At 48.1% G+C, this 27,041-nt stretch overlaps 1 protein-coding gene across 3 annotated transcripts; it reads right to left on the bottom strand.

Annotated features, from left to right (window-relative positions):
* Positions 1–7,310: 7,310 nt before the first annotated feature.
* Positions 7,311–26,664, bottom strand: LOC109768933 (transcription factor E2FA). Of its 3 annotated transcripts, none has more exons than XM_020327662.4 (14): positions 26,225–26,664; positions 24,546–24,726; positions 24,384–24,440; positions 9,721–9,806; positions 9,552–9,640; positions 9,400–9,451; positions 9,216–9,268; positions 9,065–9,115; positions 8,947–8,995; positions 8,759–8,824; positions 8,593–8,669; positions 8,289–8,517; positions 7,944–8,010; positions 7,311–7,830 (listed from the first exon to the last, which is right to left on the bottom strand). In XM_020327662.4, the coding sequence occupies exons 1-14, from the start codon at positions 26,438–26,440 to the stop codon at positions 7,727–7,729; spliced, it is 1,377 nt and encodes a 458-aa protein (XP_020183251.1). In that variant the 5' UTR covers positions 26,441–26,664; the 3' UTR covers positions 7,311–7,726. The 3 variants fall into 3 exon arrangements, with proteins under 3 accessions (XP_020183251.1, XP_020183252.1, XP_040248409.1); XM_020327663.4 differs by having other exon boundaries at positions 7,311–7,827; XM_040392475.3 differs by having other exon boundaries at positions 9,216–9,241; positions 26,225–26,653.
* Between the last annotated feature and the right edge of the window lie 377 nt (positions 26,665–27,041).

Genomic DNA, 27,041 nt, shown 5'->3' with positions numbered 1-27,041 from the left:
TGACGCATAATCTCCTTCGTCTCCTCTGGATTGGTACGGTATGGTGCACGGTTGGGTAGCGATGCACCGGGAATTAAGTCAATTTGATGCTCAATCCCTCGAATAGGTGGTAATCCCGGTGGCACGTCTTGTGGGAAGACGTCAGCGAACTCCTGCAAAATGTGAGTGACAGCAGGGGGCAAAGAGGAAGGCACGTCCTCGAATGAAAATAATGCCTCTTTGCACACAAAAGCATAGCAAACAGATTTGTGGAAATCTAGTTCATCAATATCAGATTTTGTGGCAAGTAAACATGCACTTTTCAATTTAATTTCAGAAACAACACTAGATGGTTTATTATTAGGTTTCATTTGTTGCTCAAATTCCTTTGCCACAATCTGATTTTCACTCTTATTTTTCTCCTGTTTTGCTTTATTAGCTCTATTAATGTCATCTTTCAAAATGGAATCAGGAGTCATAGGAAGCAAAGTAATATTTTTATCCTTATGAACAAGAGTATACTGATTGTTTCTACCATGGTGTACAGAATTTTTATCAAATTGCCATGGTCTACCTAGTAATAAGGAACATGCTTGCATGGGTACCACATCACAATCAACATAATCAGCATATGTAGAGATACTAAAATGCACACGAACGGTACGTGTTACCTTAACCTTGCCGCTGTTGTTGAACCATTGGATGTAGTAAGGATGTGGATGTGGTCTTGTGGTGAGAGATAGCTTCTCCACCATCTCCATGATAGCCAAGTTGTTACAGCTCCCTCCATCGATGATGACGCGAACAGAATGTTCCTTCACAACTCCCTTTGTATGGAACAAATTATGCCTCTGATTTTGCTCTGCTTGTGTGACCTGCACACTCAAAACACGTTGAGCAACTAAACATTCATACCTGTCAGCGTCTTCAGGAGCCATGTATTGCGTCTCATTTTCAGAATCATCTCCACCATGTTCTTCACGTGTAATAAGAGCCAAAGTCTCCTCATCATAGTCACTAGCGGACTCATACCCACCATCCTCAGTAGCAATCATGACACGCTGAGATTTGCATTCTCTCGCAAAATGTCCTCTTCCCTTACAACGACGACAAATAATATCACTTGTGTGCCCTGTCGATGCCATGGAAGAAGAAGAGCTCTGCGCAGGCCCGGCAGGTGTGCTCTTGGCAGAGAGTGGTGGTTGTGCCTGCTTTCTTGTATCACGGCTGGAGGTGGCACCTGATGGAGGTGATGGTGAAGTGGAAGTAGAAGATGCACGCGGTGTCCATGATGAAGGTCGACCTGCAGAAAAGTTAGTTCGCGCCAATGGCTGTCGATCCTGCACTTCACGTTCAGCTTTACAAGCAAGATGGAATAAACGAGTGATATTATTATAATCCTTATACTCTAGAATGGTCTGAATCTCTTTATTTAATCCACCCATAAAACGTGCAAGCATAGCTTCATTCTCCTCAACAATACCACATCTAATCATGCCAGTTTGTAATTCCTGATAATATTCTTCTACAGAATTTTTCCCTTGTCTTAAACGCTGCAATTTTTGAAGTAATTCACGTTGATAATATGGTGGAACCCAACGAGTACGCATAGCAGTTTTCAAAGCAGCCCAAGTAGTTGGAACAGGATATAATCTACAATGTTCAGACCACCAAACACATGCAAAGCTAGTGAAAGCACAAACAGCAGCAGGAACACGTCTCTCCTCAGGATATTGTAAACATGTAAATCGTTGTTCAGTTTCTAACTCCCAAGTAAGATATATATCAGGAACATATCTACCCTCAAATGGTGGAATATTCAATTTCAGTTTAGGGAGATGGTCATGATCTCGTACCTGAGGTGGTGGTGCCGGCCTACAGTTGCGAATATATACCTGAGGTCGACCTGCTGGTGGTGGTGCTGGTGGCTGCACGTAGTTCTGATTTTGATCAACCTCATCCTCATAATCGCCCGCATAATCGTCATCCTCCTCAGCCGCCGCAGGAGCAGGAGCCAAAGAAGCATCAACAGTAGGTGCAGCAGCACCCGAATTTTGACCAATCTCAATTGGAACGCGCTGTGCCCGTCCCACTTGATTTGGAAGGCGGCGTTGGAGATGTGGTTGTTGTTGTTGTAGAGGTGCGACATGTGCAGCCGGTGGTGGTTGGGGAAGACGCTTGAGTAATTCAGTAAACTTGTTATCCAGCTTTGTCTCAAACGACTTCTCCACGGCATCTATCTTCTCCATAGCCTCTTCAAATCTGTTTAGCACATCTCCCACCTGGCCACTCATCATTTGCTGAAATTTATCATGCAACTCCTTGTTCGTCATGTTCTCCCAATCAGTCTCATCGGCTTGTGAACCTGCCATGGTTAGCAGCAAAAGAAACACAAAAGAATATGATCCTGCAGACTACTAGAAGTGGTGGTGATGGTGGTGTGTCACAAAACCTTCAAGCGAATCTCAAATTCTTACCAGTTCTTACCCAGCAGCAGGTGGTGATCGGCAACCGTTGTAGTCAAAAACTCTCAAAGCTTGGATATAGCGATTACCAGGGAGAGTCAAACGCACGATGTAGACTTATGTGGAGCTGGGAAGGCTTATAATATGGTAGCAAAATGGTAAGCAATAATCAATTCAGAGATGCAAAGTTGAATAAACGCTCAACGACGGTACTGTGCTGGTCCTAGGCTAGACCGTGCTAGAGACGCGAGCCTAGAACACTAACAAAATCACGGCGCTGCACGTAAACAAGGGAAAAGCACACTCTGGAATTTTTTTTCGCTCTTTTTTTTTTTGCGCTCTTTTTTTTTGCGCTCTTTTTTTTTGCGAAAAATCACTATAATGGCGAGTGTCTCAAAACTCTTCCCAGGTCAAACTGACAGGATGGGCACAAAATTTTTTGACTATTTTTTTTTCGGAAATCAGGGCAGCGACGACGAAAAAGTGCGACAAAAAATCACTATGATGGCGAGTGTCTCAAAACACTACCCGGGGCCTAAAAATAGGATAGGGAAAAAATATTTTTGGTTGCCGAAATTTTGGCCTAAAAACTGCCCGGGGGTCTCCAGACTCTTTTTTTTTTTCGAGACCTACTCAGGCAAGGAAACACGAAACGGAAAATATATGGATCTCTAAAACCAACCGAATATGAAAAGAACTCGGATTGGTGGTGGATATATGGCGGTAGGATATGGCAGCGGTGGTGGTATATGGTAGCGGTAGTGGTATATGGATACGGATCGGTGGTGGTATATGGATACGGATTGGTGGTGGTATATGGATACGGATGCAAAGCGGTGGCGGATAAGCAATGGTGGTAGATGGCAAGGCGATGATGATGGTGCGGCGGCGGCGTGACAACTTATGACCAGAACTCGAAACTCTAAAAGACTAGACTCTAAGACCAGCAACTTGACACGACGATGCAACCGCAAATTCAACAAAGCAAAAACCCTAAAAAGATTATGCAAAGGCTCAGATTGGTTCGGATATGATGAACTAACCCTAATTTTTTTTGTGGCTTTTTCGTGGACTGTAGGTATGAAGAACAGACTCGATCTAAACTATGAAAAACTGTAAAATCTCACCGAGCAACCTGGCTCTGATACCACTTGATAGAGGCAAAGGTGTCCCGTCTTTCGATGAGATGATGGATATCACTTTGGTGGAAGTCGACTTTGACGATCCGACTACGAACGTGCGAGGACGTCGCGCCTTAGCAATCGCTAAACCAACTCCGAGAGGTTATCGACCACGCCGGAGCACGATCAACCTGACCACGAGGGTCTGTTTCCTGCGAGCAAACGAAGAACAAGCAAGAAACTGAGATTGCAATCTGGATATTGCGAATATAAGATGAAAGCTTTATTGATCAAGGTGGAGTTCTGTGACGCCTTTGTCTGGTCGCTGAACACAAACGAAGTACGCGAAGTTGCAGCTATGGCGAACTTTTAATTTAAACAAAACCCAAAGTCTAAACGACGCCCTAAGGGCTGTATATATGGAGGAAGAGGGGGGGAATTTCGTGGCCCTTGAGGAAGGGGTCCGAAACCAACCCTATCTCTTGTTTCCCCACACATACGGACTCTAAAAACAGCCTATACTGATGTATTTCGAAATTACATGGGCCTGGCCCAATAATAAGGTGACGCAGCACCTAGAATAGCCTCTGGACGAAAGTTATGAAGTAGCATCTTGTATATTTCGTCCAAGGCTTCATGCACGCATTATGGTGGCTTCAACGTCTTGAAATCATCACTTGTAACTCCGTTCTTGTTCCCCATGCGCATGCCATCATCTCCATGCTTGTTCTTGCTCCAATGTTCATCCTTCTCAAAGCTAGGCCCTTCATTTGTAAGCAAAACAAATGTATCCAATTTAGGCAGCATCATATTCTCATGAATATTAGAATCATTACCAAGAAACGAAAGTACCTGGTAATTTAATTGGCGTGCGCGAGCTCTAGTAATTGGCCCAGTATGTATAGCAGCAGGGGCTGTGGGTGTAACAATGGTATTGATGTCCTCATCAGTAGGTGGAACTTGAGATTTGGGAACTTTCTATGTGCTAAAATGATGTTGTTCATTTGCTGAAATGCTACTGTTTATTGTCCTGAAATGTTGCTTTTGTGATGAAATGCTACTGTTTTTTGGGCTAAAATGTTGCTATATTCTGGCCTGAATGCTGCTAAATTTCTAACAAATGCTTTTTGACACCTGAAACAGTAGGAGAGGCTCCTACTGTATATATTAATTAAAGTATCAAAAAGGTCTTACAGAGGCATAACCTTACATCCATCGCCATGAGAAAAGTTGGGGGTGGTGGGATTAAGATAAAAGAAAGAAAGGAGAACTAAGTTAGGAGATGCTAGTTACAAAAGAGTTCAAAAAGGGTTTGTGTTTTTCTCCCACCCTATAGCAAAGTAGGGAGGGATCTTCTTTCAACCGAGCTAGCCAAGAGGTTTTGAAGGTATGATCCCTCTGAAGTGCTTGTTGTTTCTCTCTTTCCATATGCTCCAAGCAGCCTGTAAGAAAATTTCCATGAACATGGGCCTTTTCCATGTGGATTTTGCTTTTTCTATCCATTATAGTCTTGTGTCTTGTGGTCTCCAGTTGATGCCAAGGTGCGACCAGCATTGTAGGCTGAATGGACATGTGAAGAAGAGGTGTTCTAGGGTTTCCTCGATTGGTGAGTCACATAGGAGGCAGTTGTAGTTATCTCCAATGTTGTAACGTCTTCTCTTCAGCATATTTCCTGTGTTGAGTCTGTCTGAGAGGAGAAGCCAACCAAAGACTTTGATCTTCATGGTCACTTTTGATTTCCAAAGCCATGTGTAAGATTGATGAGTGTTCTTATAGAAAGAATGTTGCTTGAAGGTGGGTTTCCCCACAGGGATGAAAAGCCTGTTTGGGACAGGGACGGAAGTTTTCTCTCCCCATGGGGATGGTGTCACAGAGACGGGGATGGGAGGGCAATACCTAACTGGGTATTCCAAACTCAACTTTAGGTTGTCTTGGGGTTCCTGATCTCAGAACCAAAACAAAACACTATTGACAAAGAACGTATTTAAGTTCTTTATCCAGCATGACATTCCCTGGGTTGATCTAATATGGAGAGCACATGGCAATGGCAATGTCTCCTCATTTCCTACTAATAGAGGATCCTTTTGGTGGAAGGGTTGTTGTTCTATCTTGGGACATTTAAAGATATGACTAAATGCAAGGTCTTCAAAGGGACGTTTGCTCTTCTATGGAATGATCTCTGGCAAGATAACAAACTCCAACGCATTTTTTTCTTCAACTTTATTCTTATTCTAGAGGAGGAGATTTGTGTCTTCGGAGCCCAAGAATATAAGCCCAGGAAAATATATATATGATATGTTCCATCTCCAAATGTCTACTTTGTTGTTCAACAATGTAATATAATTCATGCTCAATGACCTACTAAATGGCCTTATGAGCTATGATGACAAGGATCACGGGCGGCGCCAGCGTGGGGTCGTGTATGGGCGGCCGCCCCGGGTAAATTTTGAGGATCTAGGGTATCCCACCTACTGCTTTGGCGTGGCCACCATGGAAGGCGAGCAGATTCGCTCTGAGATGAGGTTGAGCGACGAGCGAGAGGAGAGGAAAGGAACGGTTCGCTAGGAGAGATACATGATAGGCCACGATTCACTAGGAGATGGGCCAGTCAAGTAAGGCCCAATGAAAGATGAGATTAGCCCATTACTTTTTATCCGCAACCTGGGCTTGATGTTTCCAATTGCAAGACATGGCGCTCCACTTCTGCCTTCCCGTGGCGTTGCCCAGGTTTGTCCAAGTACTGGATGGAGAAAGAGAATGGAGTCCCTTGTTTCTGGGGCCGTCGGCTCAAAACTACAATCGAGCAGCCAACATTGGCAACTTAGTGGCAAAAACATGTCTTATCTTTTGTTTGAACAAGTGTCATGTTGTGCTAAGATTTAAATTAATCTACTTTTTTACATCTTTAACATATTGCAATGGACTTGAAAATTAGACATTTTTTGGATAAATAATGGAAGATTCAACAAGCGGGAGTCCAAGTTAGACTTTACTAAAAAAATTGTGTTATGTTTCTTTCTCTAGTTCTTGAGAATGAAACTATTTTGAATAATTAATTGTGTTGATCATGTTGCCTGAATGCATAATTGACAATTTAATTTTATTGATTGTCTTACTTGATTATATCATGGCTTCGATTTTTTTGTTTCTTTTAAAAAGTCCGCCCCGAGTATCTTTAAATCCTGGATCCACCACCGACATGGATATATGGTTCTTTCAAGCTCATTCCACCAAAAAGGCATATTAAAAAAACAAAAAGGCATATAATGAGATGATTGGAGGCCCACCACCAGCCCCGGCTCCATTTAGATGGACATGGAAATCTTCATGTCTTTTAAATCAGAATTTTTCTTCTACCTCCTGATTTAGGACAAATTTAAACACGAGACCTTATAACCAGAAAAAAAAAACATACATATTGATGACAGTACGTGTGTGTACTTTAGAGACCAATGAAGATTTGCTTCATATCTTCTTCAGCTATGAATTCAGTCAAAACTTCTGGTTGTCCCTAAAGATTGAATGGAAACCGGAATTGGAACTGCTTAAGATGCTTACTGAAGCTAGAAACAGATTGGACATCATGTGTACTAGGAAGCTCTTATTGCTGGGTATTAGGCTTCAGTGACATTAGCTTCAATGAACATTTTGGTTTAATCATAAAGAGAGCTAAACATAGTTTGGTGGAGGGCATGCAATCTTGGTTAGATCATTTGTGACATGCCCTTGTCTCACCCAACTCCACTTGTATTACCCCTTTGTATAAACTCCATTTATATAATGAAAGAGTCACAACAGGGGACTTCCCTACTGTTTTTGCTCAAAAAGATTCGTATTAATTCCCAAGAGAGCTACAGAGCCACTATTGCCTTCCAAATATACTCAGTTAGAGATAAAATAAAGCAGACACCGAATGTGCATAGCAGCCCGAATTCAAGGTGCAATATGCACATGGGTGCCTTTTCAACTGAAGGACGGGTGCCAGAACAAACAAGGCAGCAGACTGATAAGTTAGTTGGCACCAATCGTCTCCATAACAAACAGCAATTTCAGAACGGTGATCAGTCTGAACTTGCTGCCCTGATCTTTCCGTTTTGAAATCAGTATTTCCTGAAACAGCACTCCAGGAATTCCATATGTCAAGTTTTCACCGCCATGACCTTATGGTTGATCCATGCTTGGAACCTGCATCCGCGGACTATGATGTGCATGTGGGGTGCTAACATCTTCAGGTAAAAACACAGCGGTGTCCCACTGCACTTCTGCTATTTTCCATGTTAAGAACTTCAAGTTGAAATAATCACTACTTAGCATGTATATATTTCAAACATTAGTGAATAGCCTAATAAGGTTTAATGAATGATCAAACAAAGGATACGTGCAGTTTCCCACATGTCAGTAATACTAACGTCACCCTCTGTTAGGAGCCAGTAATCAGCATCAGTCTGCAAAATTGTGTAGCATTATAGTTCCGTCATGACCATTTTCGATATCTTTGCACAAGAGGAATATTACTATAGAGAAAAACTTACTGTATGCTTCTGCAAACTTAATAGTTAGTTTTACACATAGGATTTGCATGTGAGAGTTCAAGGAACAAAAAAGGTTAACAGAAAGAGCAGAACAAAAGTTTGTACAGTCATGCATAATGTTGTAACATTTTATTTGAATTTTATGATACAGGGGAAATTTTCGAAAATAAACTTGAGAAAACCGGACTTACATTAACATCTGAAGGGATTATCCTTGTCATCCCTCCATAATCATTTGAAGAACTAGGATCTTGTGGAGTATTCTGCCTGTGCTGAATAGTATATTCCACATTGATTGATTTGCTGCTTTGTGTAGCGTTTGTTGCATGTAAGTCTTCACAAGGTCCAGGTTTTGGGACATTTGTATGCCTTGGAGGTGTTGCAGCACCACCCAAATTCTCAAATCCATCGTCAAATTGACTGAAAATACAACAGGTTCTGATCAGGTAAAATTCAGTACAAATATTTAGCTCCACTACAGGAATGCAGCATTACCTAACTAAGTAAACATCTATTGGACCCAGGGTACTTCTTAATACGATTCTGTATCTCCTCTGGAGATAATCACCAGCCTGTATAGGGAGCAGATACACAAGAAGTCATTAATCAGTTCACAAAACCATTTGTGTGTGCAAATCTCCACTAATTTTACTAATCCTACCTCGTCAGGATCAGGTACTTCAAGTGTAGTACCATGAGGAGCTTTTATTGCAATTAGAGTTTCATTCTGAAAAGCCCGAAATACATGTTAACATACAGAATCACTGCTGTAGAAATACTGTAAAGTCAACTGCAAATGATAACAACTAACGTGTGACATTGTTCACCCATGTAAGTAGAGTAGCAGACCTGAAAGCAGGGTAATCCCTTGATATCATCTTCCGTCACATAGAGCCATCTAATGGACAAATGAAAGTCAGGTTTTATACATCATTCAACATTGACGCGACACAAGAAATACAATTACCTTTGACTGTTCTCATCTTCCGTTAACCCCCTTAGCTTTTCGCGCATATCACTGCAAAAAAAAAACAAGATTCCAGGTTATATCATGCTCAGATTGTATGTTTTGTAGAGAAGCCCAGAATTTGAAGTTTGTTGTTTGCAACACTACCAACCTTATACGCTCATCTAAGGCTTGCTCCTGCAAATTAAGATTTTCAACTTCTGTCTGAAAGAATAGGTTATACAATACTGAGCTTTGATATCCTTATCATAATATATCTCAAACAAAGTATTCAGGTGCGCGTAGAATTAATATGTCAATTTCAGTAGGAATAATGAATTCACATGAACAGATACCTGCAAACCTGAAAGGCCATTATCTAATTCCACTCCTGAATCATCCAAGCCCCTGTAATGTTTTGTGAGATTAGCTTTATATAACACACCAAGTGGTAAAGAAATAAGACTAAATGAAGGAAGACAAGTTCAAGAAAGGAAAATAGCATTACTTCCAACGAATTCTGTTTTTAAGTGTCTTTTCTATAAGACCAATTCCTTCGAGGACATTTGTGATGTCATATATGCGTCGCTTTTGAACCTGAATAGTAGGAAAAATATGTGAAATTTGTACCAATTGGAAGCAATTAAGTATCAGCTGCAGTGATAACAGTGTGTAACCTCTAGTGTTTCTGCAGCATTATTCAAATCTAGAATGCCATCCTCAGCTTGCTTCAGCAAATTGATGAACTTCTTTGTCAGAAGTCCTGAAGATGGATCAGGGTAGATATAAGTAACAGTGCACAGTAACATGGAACACAAATTAAGATGTAACCAAATCCTGGAAGATCCAAGTCTGCAAGATACATATGAATGTGGGGTCAGACTTATAGCCGTAGGGCCCACAACAATACAGCAGAGGAGCCACCATAGGAAGCGTAAGTAGCAGGGAGACTCGGTTTCCCTTAGCCTTCAGTTTGAGACAATTTTAATTAGTTAAAAGCTTCAGAGTCCGTTTAGAGAGAGAGAGAGTCCAGATTGTAATCAGTTTGGTTTTGGCTTGATGGCCAAGTTAGTTCGCCTATAAGAAGGGACTTAATCCGGTGAATAAAGCAAGTCAATTCAGAGCATTTTCTTTACCATAGCTGCCTAGAGTAATTATAAATTTGATTTCTTCCAATTTTGGTATTAGATACATTTAAGGTGCCTGAGGACGAGGTCCTCAACACCGATGCTGTAGCCCAGATCACAGAAATCTCTGATCAACTCAAAGCTTTTGTGGCCCACGGCACGGAGGATCAAGCACTCGCTTTCCTCAGCTCTGGTGGCTACAGTGGATTCTTTTGGGCGCCCGTCCCTACCCCAGCGCAGGACCTGGCGATGGCAGGGTCTTCTCTGGCACACCCGCAGGCCAGACCAGCACGACTTCACTGCACGCTCTCAGCCCACCATGAGGCACGTCCTGCCCACCCACCACCTCCACCCAGATTGCTTCAATCCACCTCCCAGCCGCCCACCAGACCTCCTACCAGCCTGTGCCCCAACCCAAGCCACACCGCTTATCCTGCGTACCACCAGCTGCTGCCACCACAGTACCATGTTCCTCCCTCAACCTACCCAGCAGCAACCCCTTTAATGGCTGGAAGCCGCCCTCCACCCAGCCTACAAAACAATGCCCCGCCTCTAACTTCCGTCCCACCATACCCTTATACTCATGTTGGCTCTGGCTCTAGTTCGGTCCTCGCTTCCATGATGAGGACATGACTACCTTGGATACAACCAAAAATATTGCATACATGCATATTTGTCAGGTGATTTCTAGTGCAAACTATTCAATAATCTATTTATGTTATCCAGAACAAAAATACTTCACACACTTTTGTGTTTTGTCTAATTGCAGGTGTATGGGACATTTGTACAATCCACATATGAAGATAAGGAAAAAGGAGAAGTTTAGGTTCTATTCAAAAAGTCCTCTCACGTCACTTTTGGGCCAAGAGAAGACAGAGTCCAAGTCTCTCACGTTCTGGATTCCGATTCGGACTGCACAGACATACCTGACTCAAAACGCCAACTTTTTCATACGGACTCCGAATTGGGTGATTCTTTTTTTGTTGGAAAGTAGATTCCGTCTTCTTTCCAACCTAATTGGATTCACCTTTAAATTCGTCCGGAGCATCGAGATATGGACGAAACAATCTGACGCTGTAGCGAAATCCGAGTCAAACAACAAATCCAAAGGTGTTGCATCACCTCCACTTGGGCCCATGAGCCTTGTACGACCTAGGGTTGGTTTTAGGCTGCCTTGGGACGTCCTCCCACCTCCTTGGCCGCCACCCCTTGCTCCTATATAAGTAGATCCATCTAGTAGCTTTTTCCTTGGGATTTGTTTAGTGAAAAGTTAGCCATTGCAACTTCATGTACTTTGTTTGTGTCCAACGACCAGACCAAGACCGCTTCCGGATCCCCACCTTTATCAATACTTCATCTATATTCGCAATATTCAGATTGCTTTATCATATTCTTGCTTGTTCTTCGATTGCTTGCAGGTTCTTCGATTGCTTGCAGTAATTCAATTGGGTTGGAAAGAGGACAAAATCTACTTTCCAACAAAAAAATAATCACCCAATTCGGAGTCCGTATGAAAAAGTTGTTGGCGTTTTGAGTCAGGTATGTCTGTGCAGTCCGAATCGGAATCCAGAACATGAGAGACTTGGACTCTATCTTCTCTTGGCCCAAAAGTGACGTGAGAGGACTTTTTGAACAGAACCTAAACTTCTCCTTTTTCCTTATCTTCATATGTGGATTGTACAAATGTTCCATACACCTGCAATTAGACAAAACACAAAAGTGTGTGAAGTATTTCTGTTCTGGATAACATAAATAGATTATTGAATAGTTTGCACTAGAAATCACCTGACAAATATGCATGTATGCAATATTTTTGGTCGTATCCAAGGTAGTCATGTCCTCATCATTCCACAAACTGGATTTCCCCACGTATGATGGCTCCATCGACCCCCTCAGTTGGCTCAACCGGTGCGACCAACTTTTCCAGGGTTAGCGCACACACGAGGTTGACAAAGTTTGGACAGCAGGGCGACGCTAAATTTTGGTACTCGTAGTTGGAGCGTGACTATGGCATGCCAACATGGGAGCGGTTCAAGGAGGCTTGCCACCTCAAGTTCGGGCCATCTCTTCACACATTTGCCCGCCTATCATCACCCCCTCGGTTGTTGACTACAGCAGCAAGTTCATGGCACTTCTCTGCCGTAACAGTGAGCTTTTTTCGCCAGCCCAGCAGTAGTTCCAGCACACCACAAGGTTGCCTGAGGGCCTTTGCCAAGACGGCGAGCTTCAGCAGCCATTGACCTCCACTCCGCTATTGCCTTCGCCAAGGCGAATGAGCAGCACCATCGTGCGCCTTCTTCGGCGCCAGTGTCACAGCCTCCTTGGACTCGTGTAGCAGCGCCTTGCGCCTAGTGCCCGGTCTTCCACGCCTTGTATTGCCCCTGCCCCAACTCCGGCATCAGCTACCCCGTCACCACCAGCACTTCTCCATCTCACTCCAGCCGAGTTTGCGGAACGGTGTCGTGAGACATCTGCTACAACTGTGATGAGCCTTATGTCCCGGGCCACCGGTGCGCCAAGCTTTTCTTCATCGAGGTTGACGACTTTGCTCCACATGACCTTAGCGACAAGGATGGATCAAAGTCCCCCACCCCCCATTCTCGTGCCATCACCGGCCTTTGGAGCCTTCACACGATGGACATAATGCAGTTGCGTGTCTGCATCAAGGACACGACATTCACTGCCTTGCTAGATACAGGCTTGACACAACTTGATCGACTCTAGTGCTCTACTGCCTACCAGCCTTACTCCCGAGGCAGACCCCGTCCTCCGTATGATGGTGACCAACAGTGATCAGGTCGCCGGTTCAGGACTCTGCCTATGACATTCCACTGCATATTGAAGGCTTGACATTCCACAACGACTGTTTCACCATTCTGCTCGGCAGCTTCGACACCATTCTTGGTGTCGACTGGCTCCGGAAGTTTGGGCCCATTTTTTGGGACTTTCATCGCTTTCACGTATCCTTCCACCTCCACAGCACCCATGTCACATGGTCCCCCCCCCCCCGGTCGTGCATACACTTTTTGAGACAGGATTCGGGACCCATGGATGATATGCTCGACGAGTTCGCCGACCTCTACTACGACGCTCCCACCGGCCAGGACCAAAGACCACCGCATTCGTCTGCTTCCCAACGCCACCCATGTTGTCGTGTGCCCATACCGGTATGTGCGGTTGCACAAAGACGAGCTCAAGCGGCAATGTGCCAATATGCTTCACCAAGGCCTTATCCGCACCAGCGACTCCGTTTTTTCTTCATCGGTCCTTCTCGTCAAAAAACATGATGGCTCCTGGCAATTTTATGTCGACTACTAGGCTTTGAATGAGCAGACTGTCAGAGATAAACTTCCCATCCTGGTGGTTGTCGAGTTGCTCAATGAACTCCATGGTGCTAGGCTCTTCACCAAGCTTGATCTATGCTCGGGGTATCATTAGGTGCACATGCACCCAAATGATTTCGCCAAGACAGCCTTCCGCACTAATGATGGCCACTATGAATTGGTTATGCCTTTTGGCTTAACCAACGCACCAGAAACTTTCCAGGCTCTCACGAACGAGATCTTGCAACCCTTCATTTGTCACATCGTCCTCATTTTGTTATGACATACTGATTTATAGCTCATCACAGTGAAAGCACCTATGAGCACCTACGCCACCTTGGTGTTGTCTTTCAACTCTTGCGGCAAACGTGTCCTTTTCCTTAAGCAAAGCAAGTGCACATTCAGCACCACAAGTGTGGCTCACCTAGGCCATGTCATCTCTGCTGCGATGGACGTAGACAAGGTGTGTGCAATAGTTGGCCGACTCCACTTTCAGTTTGGGCCTTGTGCGGTTTTCTCAGCAACAAGTTCATCAAGGACGTTGGACTGATCATCGCACATCCCACGCACCTACTCACCAAGGACATCTTCCGCTAGTGTGTCAAAGCTGAGCCCACCTTTCAAGAGCTCAAGTGCGCCCTCAGCAAAGGTGCAGTGTTGCATATGTCCAACTTTAACAACCGCTTCATCGTTGAATGCAACACCTCAGGGACATGATTCGGTGTGGTCCTGCATCAAGGCGTTGGTCCCCTAGCCTTCTTCAGCCGCCACATTGCCCCTCGCCATGCTAAACTGACTAGATATGAGCAGGAGCTCATAAGCCTGGTTCAGATTGTCCGCCATTGGCACCCATACCTGTGGGGTCACGCTTTCACCGTTTGCACCGACCACTACAGCCTGAAGTTCCTCCTCGACCAGCGACTCTAGACGATTCCGCGGCACCAACAGGCCAGCAAGTTGTTCAGATTTTCGGCACGTTTGGTTGGATTGCTTGGGTAGGCTATAGCTAAGCTAGCCCAGCTAGCTCAACTCAGCTTTGCCAGCCTTGCCTTGGGTGCCCGTTTGGTTATTTGCTTTTGCTGGAGTATAAAAATAAAGGCGTATGTTCCAGTACAAAACTACTCGTGCCATACACTCCGTAATGCATTAACTCCTGCCATAATTCTCCGTAATTAAAGTTCCACGTGGATTATTTTAGCGCCATGTGATTTTGCCGTCGAGAGCGAGCCAAATTGGCTCTCCCGGGCGAGCAAGGATTTCCTCGCCAGGCTACCTGGCGCTCAAAAGCGAGCTTATTTTAGGGAAACCAAACGCATATCCTAGCCCAGCGAGGCTATAACCGTTTTTGCCGTGAAACCAAATACACCCTTTATTTCACTGGTCAATACCGGCCAGGCTGAACATCGTCGCTGACGCCTTGTCCAGCCGTGAAGCCAACACTCTCCAACAATTTGTGCTTTGTCACTGCCGCTGTTTTCTATCTTCGACGATCTACAGGACGAGATCAACATCGCCCTGAAGCTCTTAGCCATGCGTGACGGCTGTTAAGGAGTATTAGTATTGGTCTAGGAGTCCTTATTAATCTATGTTTAGTTTCCTTGCACCTCAAGTCATGTGTAATATATATATGCCCCTTGGGCCTTCAATAAAGATAAGTTGCTTTCCTAACATGGTATTAGAGCCTAGGTTATTTTTTCGCACGCGCAACTCGTGCTTCCCGATCCAATCTCGCGCGGTCGCTGCTTCTTCTATCGCCCGACCGTCGCTGCTTATCTCTGTCGCATGTTCGCGTGCTGATTCTCTTTGTCTGGTTAACCACCATGTCCGACGCCCGTGACGGCTGCCTCAAGTCCCTCGATCCATACCGCGCCGCAGCTATTCTCACTTCCAGTGTTTTGCCTCGGTTTGCCTCCGACTTTATGGGCCTCGCTACCGCGTTTGCAATGTGGACATGTTTTTGCCAGCGCTATCAACCATCCGGTGATGCCTTGTATCTATTTGTGGTTCGCCAGGAGCATGCTCTTCAGCAGGGTGACTTCACTGTTGATGATTTCTACGCACAGAGTTCTGTCATTTGGCGCCATCTTGACTCCCTTCGCACTGCTGGTTGTCGTACTTGTCAGTGTTGCCAAGCTGTGCGGGCCGACTTGGAGTTTCATCGCGTCTATGAGTTCTTGTCTCGACTTCGTCCAAAATTTGAGCCACGGCGCGCTCAGTTGTTTGCCCGTGGTCGTATTACTCTTATGGAGGCGCTTTCTGAGATTCGGGCTGAAGAGACTCACCTACGTGGTGCCGGTTTACTTGCGGTTCCCTCTGTGCTTGCTGCTCAAACTTCTACTACACCGCCTCTTTCACGCTCAAGTGCTCTGCCACTCCTGCCCACTTCTCCTAGTGGCGAGGGCCGCTCTCGTTCTCACTGCGGCTACTGCAATAAGGATGGTCATCCCGAGTCTGAATGCTTTCTGAAGAAGCGGCACATGTGCCAGGGGCGCATATCTTCTTCGGAGACTTGTGCTTCTATTCCGACCCCTTCAGCAGTGTCCTTAACTGAGCAGGATATTGTGCGACTTAAGCGTCTACTTGCAGCTTCGGGTTCTTCTTCACCAGGTTCTGCCGGTCTTGTTGTTGACTCTTCTAGCTTAGAGAGACCACCCTCTTCACAGTCAGGAGCACAACACGGGAGCTCAGCTTGGCCCTCTTCACAGCCAGGAGCACAACACGGGAGCTCTGCTTGGCCCTCTTCACAGCCAGGAGCACAACACGGGAGCTCTGCTTGGCCCTCTTCACAGTCAGGAGCGCAACACGGGAGCTCTGCTTGGTCTTGGCCCTCGCCACCATGATTTTTTCTTTCGATGCCATCGTATCTAGTTCATGTGTTTTTTTTAGCTTCCTAGTTTCTATAATTTCCGCTGCGTCCACCAAATCCGTTCATATTTTGTGTTTTCTCATGTCATGTGAGTCCACCATACCTATGTCCGTCAGCCTTTTTCTGGTCATTGTCCTGTTAGACCTTTCAGCCTGAGCATTTCATAGTTGTGGATGACACTAGGAGAGTTGGGACAATTTTCGTTGGTTTATTTCTCACACAAATGCCATTGCCAACCTGAGGGGTTGGGGATACATACTTATAGGCTGCTAGCCAGCCAAGCATATGCTAAGATGCTAGTCTAAGATGCTGCTAAGATGCCAGTCTAAGATGCTAGTCTAAGATGCTATCCTAACTGCCAGTCCTTGATGGTCAGGGATTCTATCCTAACTGCCACAAGGACCATGTGCTGCAGCCAAAGGACCATGTGCTGCAGCCCCACAAAGACCTTAGTACATAGACTTATCCATCATTCTCCCCCTAAGTCTTGTACGTCGTTTTGTGGGAGGGTTGAATCATCCGGATCCTGGAGCAGAGTTCGAGGAACTTGATCCTCCCAAGAGGCTTGGTGAGCAGGTCTGCGAGCTGGTCCGTGGTGTTGATGTAGCTTGCCTCGATGCTCCCTTCTTCCACACAGCTGCGGATGAAGTGGTACCTCAGTCGGATGTGCTTGCTCCGTTCGTGGAAAACAGGGTTCTTTGCCAGGGCCAGGGCGGACTTGCTGTCCACCAGGAGCTGCACCGTTCTGGTGTCTCGGACGAGGAGATCACCAAGCAGTCAAGCGAGCCAGAGCGCCTGAGTGCAGGTGGTGGAGGCCGCTATGTACTCAGCCTCACAGCTGGACAGGGCCACCACCTGCTGCTTGACTGATTGCCAGCTCACGAGACACTTGCCGAGGAAGAAGAGGATCCCGCTCGTGCTCTTGCTGGTGTCGATGTCGCCGGCGTGGTCGCTGTCGCTGTATCCGACAAAGTGTGCCGCCCCCGGACACCTAGGGTAGTGGAGGCCGTGGTCGAGGGTCCCTGCTACATAGCGGACGATCCTCTTCACTGTCTGCTGGTGCTCCGTCGTCGGTCGCTCCATGAACCGACTGACATAGCCGACGGAGAATGCCAAGTCCGGCCGTGTGTGGGCGAGGTAGCGAAGGCTCCCCACAAGGCGTCGGTACTGCGTAGCATCCACTTCCTCCGCCTTGCTGTCACGGCTCAGTTTCAGCCTCTCCTCCATCGGAGTGAGAGCTGGGTGATAGTCGGTGAGCCCAGCTAGCTCAACGATGCGCTTGGCGTAGGCGGACTGTCGAAGCGCGATCCCGGAGTGATCCTGGTGCACCTCAATCCCAAGATAGAAGGAGAGGAGCCCCAGATCACTCATCTGGAAGGTGGCCTTCATGTCTTCCTTGAACGCTGCCACCTCTACATCTTTGGTGCCGGTAATCACCAAGTCGTCAACATAGACGCCCACCAGCAGGGCGTTTCCTCCACTGCCCCGTCGGTAGACTTATTTAGAACTTCAAGCGTTCAAGGCAAGGTTGTGCAATCTCTCGTACGTGCGAGAAAAGGGCTTATTTACTACTTTTTATCGATCAATGGTCCACCGGTCCCATCCAATGAGTGGTATCTGAGTATCATAGTATCATAAGAAAGTTCATTTGTACACGCCGCCTCATGCGGGCTTTGCTCGAATCCCATCTTCTTTAGCGTGGAGTCCAGCTTGGCGTTCCACGCCCTAGGTGCCTGCCGTAGGCCATAGAGAGCCTTGCGCAGGCGGAGTACCTTGCCCTCCTGGCCAGGGATCGCAAATCCCGGTGGCTGATGCACGTAGACTTCCTCCTTCAAGTCGCCGTTGAGGAATGCCGACTTGACATCCATGTGATGGACATGCCAGCCCTCCTGGGCAGCTAGCGCGAGGAGAAGTCGCACAGACTCCATCCGTGCCACGGGAGCGAAGGCGTCGTCGAAGTCGACTCCTTCCTGCTGCAAGAAGCCTCGGGCCACCAAGCGAGCCTTGTGCTTGATGATGGCGCCGGCTCCATCCCTCTTCGGCTTGAACACCCACTTAAGGGTGATTGCGCGGTGACCATGAGGGAGGTCAGCGAGCTCCCAGGTGCGGTTTTGCTCGACCGCATCCATCTCCAACTGCATCGCGGCGCGCCATGCCGCGTCTCTCTCGGCCTCTGCAAAAGACCGTGGTTCGCCGTCTTCACACGCGAGTTGTAGCTGCGCCTCCAGGTCACGTGGCACCAGTCCCGGCACCGGCTGGTCGCCGAGTAGATCTTCCATCGTACGATACCGCAGCGGTTCGCCGCCATAATACGCGTCAATCCGCTCCTCGTCGTGAGTGAGCGGAGAAGCGAACTTCGTCGGGTTGTGCTCTGCGTGAGCTGGTGCTGATGAAGATGAGCCCGGGGTGGTGACTGCCGGGGCTGGAGTGTGCGGCCTCGCCGGTTGTGGTGCCGTCGGCGTAGCAGGCACCGGAGTCGATGTGGTTTTGGGGGCCGGGGTAGGCGTGCCCGGCGAAGAGGAGCTGGTTGCTCCCCCGGCTTCCTTGAAGTGGGCGTACTCGACAATGAAGTCGTCATACGTCGGCGTCGAGCCGTCATCCACCGCCTTGTCCCATTGCCACCCTCGCCCTTCATTGAACACGACGTCTCGCGCCGTGCGCACACGCTGTGTCTTTGGGAAGGATGCGGTAGGCCTTTGAGCCCTCCGCGTAGCCGATGAAGACTCCCGGAGTGCTCCTGTCGTCGAGCTTGCCGATGTGGCCGAGCTCCTTGGCGAACGCAAGGCAGCCAAAGACCCGCAAGTGGGAGACCGCCGGCTTCCGCCCATGCCAGGCCTCGTACGGTGTCCTGCCGTCGAGTGCCTTGGTAGGCGAGCGGTTGAGGATGTAGACGGCTGTTAGCACCGCCTCTCCCCAAAAGACAGCCGGCATCCCTCTCTGCTTGAGGAGAGCCCGAGCCATCCCCACAACCGTCTGGTTGCGCCGCTCGACGACGCCGTTTTGCTGCGGGCTGTACGGCGCGGAGTAGTGGCGCTGGATGCCCTCATCAGCGCAGTACGACGCGAGCGTGAATTCGCCGCCGTTGTCAGTGCGCAACACGCGCAATTTGCGGCCGCTCTCCGCCTCCACACCAACCTGCGCGCGCCTGATGGCGTCCGCCGCCTCTCCCTTACTGCCGAGGATCATCACCCACATGTAACGGGAGAGATCGTCGACGAGCAGCAGGAAGTAGCGTCGACCTCCTGGTGTGGCTGGCGTCACCGGGCCGCACAGGTCTCCGTGCACGAGCTCCAGCCTCTCCTTGGCCCGAAAACCCGCCTGTTGGGGAAAGGGGAGTCGTCTCTGCTTCGTCATCACGCAGATGTCGCAGAACTGCTCCACATGGTCGAGGCATGGCAGGCCTCGCACCATCTCCTTGGCACTTAGACGCTTCAGGGCCTCAAAATGAAGGTGCCCAAAGCGCTCATGCCATTGCCACGCCTCGTCGTCCCGACGGACAGCGAGACAGACCGGTTGTGCCACCTGCACATCAAGGACGTAAAGTCGATTTCCACCTCTGGGTACCTTGGCGAGAAGGCGACCCTGGCGATCCCAGATGCGTAGGACCCCATGCTCAATCAGCACGCGTGAGCCGTTCTCATCCAACTGTCCCAAGCTGATGATGGAGTTCCTTAGCGCGGGGATGTAGTAGACACCGGTGAGCAGCCGGTGCTCTCCCGTCTTGGTGGTGAAGATGACGGAGCCGACGCCCTTAATTTCCACGGCGGAGGCATCCCCAAACTTGACGGAGCCTCACGCGTCGGAGTCGAGCTCGGCGAAGAACTCCCTTCGACCGGTCATGTGGTGGGTGGCGCCAGTATCGAGGCACCACCCCTCAGTCTTGTCCTTCCCGGAGCCATCGCCGAGAAGAGCGTGTGCTTTTGGCTCGTCGAGGTGGAGGGGAGCCTTTGCGACTGGTGTCGCTGAAGATAGCTCGATGCTTGCATGCGCCATGAACAGAGCCGTCTCCTCCTCCTTCGCCTGTGCGACGTGAGCCTGGCCTTGTCGTGGTTGTCGACACTCATTGGCCCAATGGCCAAGCCGGCCACAGTTGTGACAACTGTTATCCTGTGCCGGCTTGGGCTTGCCAGCAGCGCCGTCCTTGGCGCCTCCGCGGGCGTCATCTTCGGCACGTCCTTGTGCCTTGCCCGGGGGGCCTCTTCGCGCCTTGCGCTGCTTGCCACGCTTGCGGCCGCCCGTCGTGGAAGAAGGCTCCCCCTTCTTCCTGTCACCAAGGCTGGGATCCCACTGCTCCCGAGTTAGGAGCAACTTCCCACCGGTGGTGATGGGCCCCGAGGGAGGCTGTGGCTCGTCGGTGTCGACGACCTTGAGACGGCCTATCGCCTCCTCGATCGTCATCGTGGAGAGGTCCAGCAACGACTCGATCGAGCGAGCCATCTGCTTGTACTTCTCGGGAATGCACCGAAAAAGCTTCTCGACAGCTCTCTCCTCGGTGTAGGTGGCATCGCCAAACTTCACCATCTTCTGCAGCAGAGTGTTGAGACGGAGAGCAAAGTCATCAACGTCCTCACCTGGCTTGAAGCCCAGGTTCTCCCACTCCTTACGAAGTGCCTGCAGGGTGGACTTGCGAGCACGGTCGCTGCCGATGCGTGCTGCGGCGATGGCGTCCCAAGCCTCCTTGGCAGTCCGCTTGTTGGAAAGCGAGAACTGCATCTCAGGCGGGACTGCGGCGATGAGGGCGTCCAGCGCCCGTCGATCCTCTAGGTGGTCGACGTTGCTGTCCTAGACTGCCTCCCACATGCGCCGCACCTGGAGCCTGACCTTCATGATCCCGGCCCACTCGACGTAGTTGGTTTTAGTGAGGGTAGGCCACCCAACACTGGGACCAACATCCCTGACCACAGTCCGGACCTCGTAGAGGCCGCGGTCCTGGTCGTTGCAACCGCCGTCGCGGTGCGCGCCTCCACCTGGAGCGCGGGCGTGCTCGGCTGCCCACTGCGCCGTCCGCTCCTGCGCCACTTTGGCGCGATCTACGTCGGCGCCGTCGTCCGCAGGCGCGGAGCTGCTGGAGCTGCCGGAGCCGCCGCGAAGTGCCTTGGCATCCGCCGTAGCCTCACGGGCTGCTTATGCTGCTGCTGCTGCTTCTACCTCCGCCCTGGCTGCTTCTACCTCCGCTCTGGCTGCTGCCAGCTCCGCTGCAGCCAGCCTCGACACCCTTGCCGCCGCAACAGCTGCTGCTACAGCCGCTCGCTCACGCTCCTCTGCCACGGCGCGCTCGGCCTCCTGCCGGCGCCGCATGCTCGAGGTAGCCGTGTGCTGAGAGCAACCTGCAGACATGGCTCCCCGCAGGGGGGCTGTTGCGTGAAGAGGAGGCTGCTGTTGCCGAGCCGCTGCTCGACAGTCCAGAGGGAGGGAGGTAACCAGAGGCAGACGGAGCAGCTGCTGCTACCGACTTGGGCTGCTCAGCTCCCGATGAGGGAGGTAAGCACGAAATGCTTAGGGTACAAGATAACCTGGCTCTGATACCACTTGTTAGACCTTTCAACCTGAGCATTTCATAGTTGTGGATGACACTAGGAGAGTTGGGACAATTTTCGTTGGTTTATTTCTCACACAAATGCCATTGCCAACCTGAGGGGTTGGGGATACATACTTATAGGCTGCTGGCCAGCCAAGCATATGCTAAGATGCTAGTCTAAGATGCTGCTAAGATGCCAGTCTAAGATGCCAGTCTAAGATGCTAGTCTAAGATGCTATCCTAACTGCCAGTCCTTGATGGTCAGGGATTCTATCCTAACTGCCACAAGGACCATGTGCTGCAGCCCCACAAAGACCTTAGTACATAGACTTATCCATCAATCCTCTGTATAGGATTTCTGTGGCCTCTCTTTGCATTGTTGATCTATGCCCATTCTCTTGCCGCCGAGCTTCTTTCGCCGTCGGTTTTCATAGGCCATGATTCTTTAAGCAATGCTTCATTCTTTTGATGTGCCATCTTCTTTCGACAACCCATCTTCTCTTGATACTTCTATTGTATCTTCTATCGATGCGGTGTCTTCCTCTGATGTGCCATCTCTTCGTTATCCCCTTTGGCGACTCGACAGGTTTTGAAGACTCTTCATGCTACAACGACACTCTCAAGACACGGATTTGGATTATCATTTATTTTTTAGTATTACACATCTTCAAATGCAATGCTATTGCATACGCTTTGCATTTGAGGGGGGGTGTTAAGGAGTATTAGTATTGGTCTAGGAGGCCTTATTAATCTATGTTTAGTTTCCTTGCACCTCAAGTCATGTGTAATATATATATGCCCCTTGGGCCTTCAATAAAGATAAGTTGCTTTCCTAACAACAGCATCTTAGCAGGCAAGCTAGCGGCCCAATGGAGTTGTGCGGACAACTTGATCCTCCATGGACGTCGAGTACATATTCTGGAGACGTCCCTGACATTGGTTGCAATCCTCAAGCACACCAGCGTGGCTCATGAGGGTGTGCAAAAGACACTACATCGCCTCTGCGCTGACTTCCATGTGTTGTGTGATCGTCACCTAGTAGCCGATCTGGTGCGTGTACTTGTTCCATGTACCAGCGCAACAAGACAGAGACCCTTCACCCTGTTGTCCTACTTGAGCCCTTGATGGTTCCCTCCTCTACATGAGAGGATATCTCTATGGATTTCTTGGAGGCCCTGCCGTGCATGCATGGCATGTCTGTGATTCTCTCCGTCATCGATCGCTCCTCCAAGTATGCACACTTCATCCCGCTGCAACATCCCTATACCGCTAGTTCATTGACACGCGTGTTCTTTGAGGGCATTGTACGCCTTCATGGTCTTCCACAGTCAATTATGAGCGACCAAGATCCTATGTTCACCCGCGCTTTTTGGCAGGAATTGTTGAAATTGTCCTGTGTTCGGCTACACATGAGTTCAGCTTTCCATCCGCAGTCCGATGAACAAACTGAGGTGGTCAACAAGGTCATTGCCATGTATCTCTGTTGCTTAACAGGAGATCAACCGCGTCGCAGGCTGAAGTAGTTTTCGTGGGCAGAATACTGCTATAATACATCACACAACTCCTCACAACGTGCTACATCTTTTGAAGTAGTTTATGGGCATTCTCCGCCTTGTCTTCGTGACTCTAGTCCTGACAATTCCCAAGTGGCAGCTGTTGACACAGCCCTTCAGGACCGTGATTCTTCCTCCACGATGTGTGTGAGCATCCACTTCAGACCCAACAACAGTCCAAAGGTCCAAGCACTACTATGGCAGTAGGCATCAAGAGCTCTCCTTTGACACCAGCGAGTGGACATGCCTTCTCCTTCAGCATCGGCCGGCAGCGTCTCTACCAGCAGGGCAAGTTGGCGCCGCGTTTCTACAGGCCATTTCAGGTACTTGAGCACATCGGCTCAGTCGGGTACAAACATGCCCTCCCTGTTGGTACACATTCACTAGAAGTGCACCATGTCAGCCTGTTCAAGAAGTTCCACAGGGATCCCCCCCTCTGCCACAACTCTTTGTGCTGCCTGAGATTGAGCATGGTCATGTCGCGCCTGCCCCTGCCAAAGTTCTTCGTGCAAGCCTACGTAGTGGTGTCAAGCAGGTCTTAGTCCAATGGTGGGTACTTCTGAAGATGACACAACCTGGGAGCCGTTTGACGAGTTCGCTACTCATTTTTCCCTCCTTCCAGCTCGAGGGCGAGCTATTTTTCAAGAAGGGGAGTGATGTTATGTGGGGCCAGACTTATAGCTGTAGGGTCAAATCTAATTAGCTAAAAACTTCATAGTCTGATTAGATAGAGAGAAAGAGTCCAGATTGTAATCAGTTTAGTTTTGCCTTGATGGGCAAGTTAGTTCTCCTATAAGAAGGGACTTAATCGCGATAAAAAAAGCAAGCCAATGCAGAGTATTTACTTTACCATAGCTGCCTAGAGTAACTAGAAATTCGAGTTTTTCCAGAATGCTGAATTGTAACATCTCATCCTAAAACAAAATCATATAGATGGAGAGTATTGTCATCACCTAACGAACTGTCATAGCGGCAAGTACCAGCAGGAGTTGATGGATTGAGTGGTGAGCCTGTACATGAAAAGATGTGCATGTTTAATCTTTTGCTGCCTGAATAAATAGGCAAAAAAGAGTTTGGACTTCAGAGCAAATGGCACTCAAGAAGTTTTCACTTACCAACATTTGGTGTAGGTGTCTGAGGCCCAGCTTTATTGTTCTTAGTCTTTGATTTAGAATTCTTAACAGCTTTTCCGGACACTGGGGTGAGTAGCGGATTGCCAGTAACTCCAGTAGTGACAATCATACAGTCACTCGACTCAGCCGCATTATTTTCTTCACGTGTGGCTTTTCTTTTTAGCTGCAGAAGAGGGGACTTGTTTTATATGATGGTAAGACAGACTAGCTGACGTCTGGCAAGGATGTCTATCATTAACTATTTCAGTTTTTGGAGAAAATGCATCAGCTCAATCACATACAAAATCCAATGACCTGACAGCAGAATTCCTGGATGTAACCTAGAAGACACACAAAGAACTAGGAGTAACTGGCATCTCCATAATGGTACTATATCATTTTATTGCACAATTGAACCTAATTTAATACACTTAGAATCCATTGTGCAGTGGTATTGCAATGACAGAAATCGCATGTGAAAACATAAGTGTATTGCGAAACGAGTAAACAGCTTGTATGTATTTGCAGCAAACAATTAGGATAAAAGATACCAGCATAAGAATTATTCAACAGCAATGACAGCCAAAATAGTTGCCTACGTTGTGTGATAATCCTACACCAAATTAGTTCATTAGATTCAGAGTATTTATAAAACATTGAAACAGTGTAGCCTATGACTAGTTGAAGCTTTGACCTAACTTTATTCAGTTGAGGGCAATAAAATGTACACCCTCCGTTGCACAATATAAGATCGTTTTTCAAGCTAACATAGCTTGAAGCTTGAAAACCGATCTTATATTGTACTACATGATAATTATCTCCCTTCAGAGCATTATGCATGTCTTCAACAGTTGCACTCATCTGGTAGTTCGAGCTTGCACAGAATCAGGTATAAGCGGCAAATGGAACTCAGCTGCTCCTCACTGTTACTTGCTGAAACTTGTTCAGTTGATGATATTATATTATTCTTAAACTGTTCAAGGTGCTAGACAGTAGACACACATGTTTCATCCACCATACAGGCTGCAGAGAAGGGTTGAACCCAAAACATACATACCAACATAAAGCGATGAATCATTTCTGTTCGAGCTCAAAGGAGTTTTTGCAGAGCAAGAATACATATAAATTGCGGTTCAACCAATTCTTACTGCCAGCCATGTCATGCGGAAGCAGTTGGCAAGTACGTATTAATGAGGCTATATATTATTACCATATGTTGCCTAAGTATCTGTTTATTCAGGACCTCGCTGCAGGCAACATGTACAGGTGACAGAACTCTTCCTCTTTGTACCATTGACGAATTGACATGAAACTTACCCAGCGTTCCAATTCTTGCTGTGGCACGACAACATGACATGAATATTTATTTTGTCGATCCACGTCACTCAATTAACATAGTCCATGTTTATCTAACATGTAAACAATTGTAGGCACTGGGCATTCAAGCTTCCGAAAACAGAGACAACTTTGGGGAGGACAAGAAATTGAGAAAAAAAATGAATCTGCAAGTGGATCCTTCAGATACACTCAAATCAGCACATACACCCAACAAAACCCGCAAGCTCAGAAACCATTTGGTGTCTACAAAAACAGCTCAAATCACACACAAGCTCAGCAACACCCGCAAAAAATTAGGAGAAACGAATAAATCGAGAGCTCCTTGTGGAGCAGAAGTATCTCACCTGCGTCCGGATAACAAGCCCCTCATCAATATCGCCGCCAACACCACCGGCGCCGATGCCGCCGGAGCCGGTGGCAGAAGGGGTAGTCGGCGCATGAAAGCGGTGGTAGTCGTCGGGTGAGGCGAAGGGAGGCCGCGACGGCGTGGAGAACACCGGGGGCGGGCGCAGCGACTGCAGGATTTTCTGCGCAGCCGGCGGCCTGCCGCCACCCGACATAAGCCCGATCTCGCGATCGCGCGCTGCGGGACCCCCGACTCCCGGGAGCGATGGGCGTCTTCGGCTTCAGAGAAGGCAGGAGGGCATCGGGGGGGCTCGCCGGAGATAGGGTTCCCGTGGCGGCGGCGGCGGCAGGAGGTAGGTGGGTGGGGTTAGGGAGGTGGGAAAGGAGGGGAATAGAGGGAGAGAGAAGGGGGGAAGGGGGGACGAAAGAGAAAGAGAGCAGAAAACGAGGGAAGGAGGGAGGGAAATTAAGGCGTTTGGGGGTATCGTCGGGGTTGGATATGGAGGGAACCCATTAAGCAGGCTGAATTTCGAATGGGCCACTTCCGTCCGCAACACCACCATCGGCACGATCTCCTTCTTCCTCAATTTTGCCCTTCCATGTTTACTACTCCCTCGTCTCAAAATTCTTGTCTTAAATTTATATAAATACGGATATATCAAGTCACATTTTAGTATTAGATACATCCATATCTAGACAAATGTAAGACAAAAATTTTGAGACGGAGGGAGTACTACTTAGGAATTACTTGTCGCATAAATCAATTTTGCCCTTCCATGTTTACTACTACTCCGGAATTACTTGTCGCATAAATGG

This window comes from Aegilops tauschii, chromosome 6 (assembly GCF_002575655.3).
Source record: "Aegilops tauschii subsp. strangulata cultivar AL8/78 chromosome 6, Aet v6.0, whole genome shotgun sequence".
In the NCBI taxonomy this organism is placed as follows: Eukaryota; Viridiplantae; Streptophyta; class Magnoliopsida; order Poales; family Poaceae; genus Aegilops; species Aegilops tauschii.
Note: the sequence above shows the minus strand (reverse complement) of the source record. Positions and strands in the feature narration are given on the sequence as shown.